The sequence below is a fragment of the Haliotis rufescens genome, unplaced genomic scaffold, assembly GCF_023055435.1.
Source record: "Haliotis rufescens isolate VD_foot unplaced genomic scaffold, xgHalRufe1.0.p SCAF_123, whole genome shotgun sequence".
Lineage (NCBI taxonomy): Eukaryota > Metazoa > Mollusca > Gastropoda > Lepetellida > Haliotidae > Haliotis > Haliotis rufescens.
The window spans coordinates 350,283-356,282 of NW_025963806.1; the positions used below are offsets into that span (position 1 = coordinate 350,283).

Below are 6,000 nucleotides of genomic sequence, written 5' to 3' on the forward strand. Positions count from 1 at the left end.
CGGTAACCATGAAAATATTTGTTTGTGCGGCTGCCACAGTTATGAAATATAACTCTGAGTGACGTCAAAACGTGTTGCCACCTGACGTTGACTGCCAACCACTAAAAGCAATACAGTAAACTACGGTTATAACGAACTCAAAGGGACTACTACTTTTAGTTCGTTTTAACCGTAGTTCGTTATAAGCATATATACAGCATAACTACAGCAAATAGTCGGGACCAAAAAAGTAGTTCGTTATATCCGTCAGATCGTTATAAGCGTGTTCGTTATAACCGTAGTTTACTTTATATCTTGCTCGATTTGCAATAATCAGAAATCGACACATTGTTTCCCGTGTCAATAGTTGTCTGCTCCTGGTCATTAAGGGGCGGTGGGGTAGCCTAGTGGTTAGAGTGTCCGCTCGTCACGCCAAAAGCCCGGGTTCGATTCCCCACATGGGTAGAATATGTGAAGCCCTTTTCTGGTGTCCCCCGGGATATCGTTGGAATATTGCTAAACGCGACGTAAAACCATACCCACTCACTTCTGTTATTGAGGTCAGAAACAATGTGCCCATGCCTCGACGTCAGATGACAATTGGTTGTGTTCGGGTATTATGTTCCTAAGGCCATGAACGCCATAATTAAATGTGTGATAATGTGCTCAGTAGTCACCAGCTCCTGTATTATTGAACCTTGTTCGCAGAGTGGTCCCATTAATAACGTCAAACAGTTGACCATCATGCGGACTTCGACGACTAGGGCTTTGTTTATTGTCATTTCTTGTTTTGAACAAGGCGGCTTGAGTACTCTATACATATCCATATTGGTGACGCTTCATTGAGTGCGCTGAGTAGATATCGAATATCCCAGATGGTATCCATGGGAACAGTGCCATCCTGATTAACGGGACTTTACATATGGCGAGCTACAGGCGAATTTGTTACATTCTGTCCTACAAGTGCTGAATATATTAATTGTTGTTCCCTTAGCAAGTGGTACAATTAAAATGGGCAAGTCTAGAATGGTTTGATACTTCCGCAAACAGTTTATATGCAATGAAAATAAAGAAACATTTAACGTACACAGGTAGCCATCGGATGTTAACGCTGCGTCGTCAGCAATATTCCGGTAATATCCCAGAGTTGGACTTCACACACTACCCATGTGGGGAATGTGACGAGCGAAAAGTACTGCAACCCACCCCACCCCCCACCCCACCCAGAGGCTCACACACACACGCACACGCATGCGCGCACGCACAGACACACACGCGCACGACTGCATTTTAGTCATTATGTAATAATGTTTTTGTAGCATGACCACGTTTTACCGGAATATCTTGCATGACCTTAGATTGCTCACACAGAGGCTCACACACACACACGCACACGCACGCACGCACGCACAGACACACACGCGCACGACTGCATTTTAGTCATTATGTAATAATGTTTTTGTAGCATGACCACGTTTTACCGGAATATCTTGCATGACCTTAGATTGCTAGAAACTTTTCTATAAAGGGTAATATGACCAATATGCTGGTATTGCTACCGATTTTCACTTGTCCATTCACATAATTTTCACAGGTATTTAGCCCTTTACACAATATATATTAAGCATATATTAATATTACTAAACATTACACGACACGACACGACACGACACGACACGACAATATATCTATGAGAGCTTAGTCGTCTGGCAAACATTCCAGTGGCTATGCGTGGACTGTGTACCGGTGTCTGTGTACATGTGTACCGGTGTCTGTGTACATGTGCACGCCGGAAAATGTTAAGTTGTTATTTCCGCTTGAATCGTTTACGATAGCTGTGTCGGGTTGCAGTCATAAATTAATACATTCTCTTGACACACATCATTATTTCTTTTTTTAATTAATATTAATACCAAACACGTTTTATTTGCATAATACCATAATATACTCTTCAAAAATAAGGAAACGAAAAACGGTTGTTTTTGGCCATAAAAGCAAAATTAGCGGACCAAGAGGTGCAAAATGAAGAGGTTTAATGTGTTATAGTGTATATAGTGATTTATCGGATCCAGATGACCGAAACTAGGACATGCAACACATTAGTCGGGAAACACGTACGATTCGGAAATAAACGCACCCAGTGCATTAGCACAAGGCCATGGAGCTGCACGGACTGCACGTGCAGAAGCACTATGAACGGCATTAAAGTGCAGGGTTTATAAATGCCAGGCATCTGCGTTAATCGAACAGTGACTGTTCAACAACATGCCAAAATTAACAGAAGTGCAACGAAACAACGTCAAAGGTCGCTTGCAGGCAGTGGGGTCCCGATTAGCTGTAGCCAGGGTTTTCAATGTAGCACTCAGCACCATCACAAGGCTATGGGATCGGTTTCAACAACATGAGTTAACACGTGATCGGCCAAGGTCGGGACGACCAAGAGTAACCACCCCCGCCCAAGATCGCTACATCCGACCGCGCCATCTACGTGAAAGGACGATCACAGCCACCTCAACCGCTTCCCAAATACCTGGACTGCGCAGAATCTCCGATCAGACCGTACGAAACCGTTTAAGAGCAGCAGGTCTACGAGCAAGACGTCCTGTTCGACGCGTCATATTGAGTCGACAACATCGTCAACAACGACTGCATTGGTGTCGTCAACACAGGGTATGGCCTGAACTGCCGAATCAAGATTTCTCCTCCGTCGAGGGGATGGAAGAGCACGGGTCTACAGACGTCGGGGAGAACGTTTCACCGGAAACTGCGTACAGGAAGTGGACAGGTTTGGCGAGGGTAGCGTTATGATGTGGGCGGATATCTCTCATCATGGCAGGATAGGTTTGGTCCATATCCAAGGCAATCATACGGCTCAATGATACATTCACGAAATTCTCCTACCACACGTCCTCCCAATTGCAGCCAACGGCAATGGTGTATTCCAGCAGGACAACTTGGATCACAAGAGCCTGTCTACACAACAACAACGTTGATGTTCTTCCCTGGCCCTCCAGATACCCGGATTTGAACCCGATAGAGCACCTGTGGGATGAATTGGATAGACGGCTACGCCGACGTCAACCACAATCCCAGACGTTGATGCAGTTGGCTTTTGCGTTGCAGACCGAGTTGACTTCCATTCCCTGGGATGTGATTCGCATATTCGTCTCTTCCATGGGCAGGAGATGTCAGGCCGCTATCGCTTCAAACGGGGGACATACGCGTTATTGATGGTAGATGACATTCACTTTAGACTTTTCCCATGTACCGATATCTGAGATGACAACAATCATCAAGGGTTCTCTCCACAACATTTTGGCTCATTACCTTGTACGGTTCTTCGTATGAATGTATTTTCCCACCTCACACAAATCTTGCTTTGCGTTTCATTTTTTTGAAGAGTATATACATATGCCACACCAGTTTTGTAATGAGAAAGGTCTCCCTAAGTGGGTGCCCAGAGTACCGAGGTTACCTGATTTCCATCATGGTCAAGAACAGATATTTCAATATTAGATTGTCGGACATATTGACCTTTTTCGCTTTGTGCAACTTTGTTATGATAGGTGATTAAGAGCGTTGCTTTACTGTAGTGACATCCTCTTTGTTAAAGGGTCTGAACTATGCCGATAAACCAGTGGCTGATAGCCTGAGCGAACGGTCATCTCCACCAGGGCACCGTGACCCATAATCCGTCTGATGGACATCGAAAGACCATTTAATTAACTGACCCGTGAAGATCCGGGTTAGAAGTGGTCTTCCGCAGAGAGAGGCGACTAACGGGATCGGGTGGTCAGGCTCGCTAACTTGGTTGATGCATGTCATCGTGTCCAAATTGCGTGGACCGATGGTCATGATATCTATTATTGGATTGTCTGGTCCAGACTCGATTGTTTACAGACTGCCGTCATATAGCTGGGATATTGCTGAATGTGGCGTTAAACAGACAAACAAACAAGATTTGGTCAAGTCCTACGAAAAGAAAAAGGTGGGTGTGACCACCTAGGCCCTTGAATCCCAGCCGAGATATCTCTGTAAAACTGAGCTGTCTGCGATAATACTGAATAAAACCATTTAGATACATTCTGTCAAGATGGAAGATTATCAAAGAATATGGCTTGTTTGATTATCATCTGAAGACGCTGTGGTATTGATAGAACACACGAGGCGATGTCTGCACTGTTTAGTAGCAGGGCTCGGTTGAAGGCTGGCTTTTAATATCGATCGATCATCCCACACAGTCTCGCATATCTTAGAGAAAATTTTCTCACACTAGATTCTATCAAAAGGACAGAAATTCTTCACTTACCTCCACTTTATGTTTTGGGACATTTTTTAGCTTCTGTGCCCATGCAGGTGCCTGGTAATCCACGAGATATTTAGCCATTGGGAATAAACTGTAGGCTCGTTTTGCAATGAGGACCATGCAAGCAGGCGCGCGCGATTCGCCTTCAGCTGAATGAAGCGGACGCTTGTCGTCTGCTCGCGTTATGGTTGGACGACTGGTTGGTCTACAGCTGAGGACGAGGTGCGTCGGGACTGGCGAGCATTGAAACATGCAACATGGTTGACTGGTATGAGTGGGGCAATAGTCGTCATAGTTAGCCACGTATATATGTCGTGAGACAACCACACAGTTTTGTGATGTCATGATGCAAAATATAATATTTGTACGAAAGGTCGTCCGTGTGTTCATGAACAGCACTCCCGTTCACTGGTACATTTGTACTTGTTGGTGATGGGTTTCAGCCACTCCCAGTAGAACATTCATGATCAAACTAATTCATCAGGGGTTATGGCAGCTCTGTCAGCCGGGGTTTATAACCTGAGCTTCCCAAGGAACAATGGGTGAAGTACCTGGAATGGATCGCTCAAACTTCAACCTTGAACATAATACGACAGTCCTCGCCATGCCTGTAATAACATACGCGTGAACAAGATCTTGTTCTCTGTTGTCCTGTGAGGCGGACACGTGTGCATTTGATTGAAGACCGCCTCCGTGGTCTAGAGTATTTGTCCGGAGCGCGGAAGGTCGGTGTTCGATCTCCGGCCGCGTCACACCAAAAGGCGTTAAAAGATACTTGTTGTTACCCTGCCTGGCACTCGGCGTTGAGGGGTTTAAACAAGGACTGGTCGGCTCGGCGTCAGTATACTGTGTCAGAATGTTAAACTGCGATATGGTATCGCAGTCGGCTAGCACTATAAAAGCGGTTCTAGACCAGACAGTACAGTACAGTACAGGCAGCTGGAGACACAGACACAGACACACAGACGCAAACACACGTGCACGCACGCACGCACACACGCATGCGCGACACTATAATAAGTGCAATAATCTTGAACGCGACGCTCAACCCCATTTCGCGTCACCTCATATGACTGGAGCGAGTGAGTGAGTTGGGTTTAACGCCGCTTTTGACATTATTCCAGTCATATCACGGCGTGCTAGCTTAATGTGGGAGGAAAGCCAGGAGTGATGCAGGTCACAGACGTTTACCACTTCGGTGAAACCCACGAGCACGGGTATGGTGCTGACAAACCTAGAAACATAATTGGGGCGAACCGGGATTCGAACCCACAATCATAGGTTTCTGGCGTGTCCAAAGGACGCAACTATGCACAGCGAATCGCGGCGCCTTGGACGACTGGGCCACCCGTGCCCCCTTCATATGACTGGTTATGGTTTACAGTTAATATTTTAATCTATAAAAAACTTGCTGAAAGTCCTATGCCCAGAAGGCGGTGGCTCATGGGCCAATCTGGTGATGCTGACCTCCGAATTCTGTACGTCTCCAACTGATTACCATGGGCCGATCCAGCCTGACCTTTAATTTGGTAGAATGCTATAGCTCTTCGTGTCAAATGTGCTGCAGTATACCACCCCTTTATCCCCGGTCTTTGCAGCTTGGAGATCCGCTGCAGCATAAGACTGATCTTGTTGACACTCCATGGTCGGAGGGGAAAAGGGGTGCAGAATTACTTTCCTTTCGACATGGCTTCCCAACACCCTGGTTCAAAAAG

General features: G+C 46.0%; 1 protein-coding gene across 1 annotated transcript in view; it reads right to left on the minus strand.

Annotated features, from left to right (window-relative positions):
• Positions 1–4,722, minus strand: part of LOC124117431 (bifunctional D-cysteine desulfhydrase/1-aminocyclopropane-1-carboxylate deaminase, mitochondrial-like) — a 48,402-nt gene extending 43,680 nt beyond the window's left edge. The window contains exon 1 of the mRNA XM_046479331.2: positions 4,289–4,722. Within this exon, the coding sequence (XP_046335287.1) occupies positions 4,289–4,675 (387 nt within the window). The 5' untranslated portion in view covers positions 4,676–4,722. The remainder of the gene's footprint in view (positions 1–4,288) is intronic.
• Between the last annotated feature and the right edge of the window lie 1,278 nt (positions 4,723–6,000).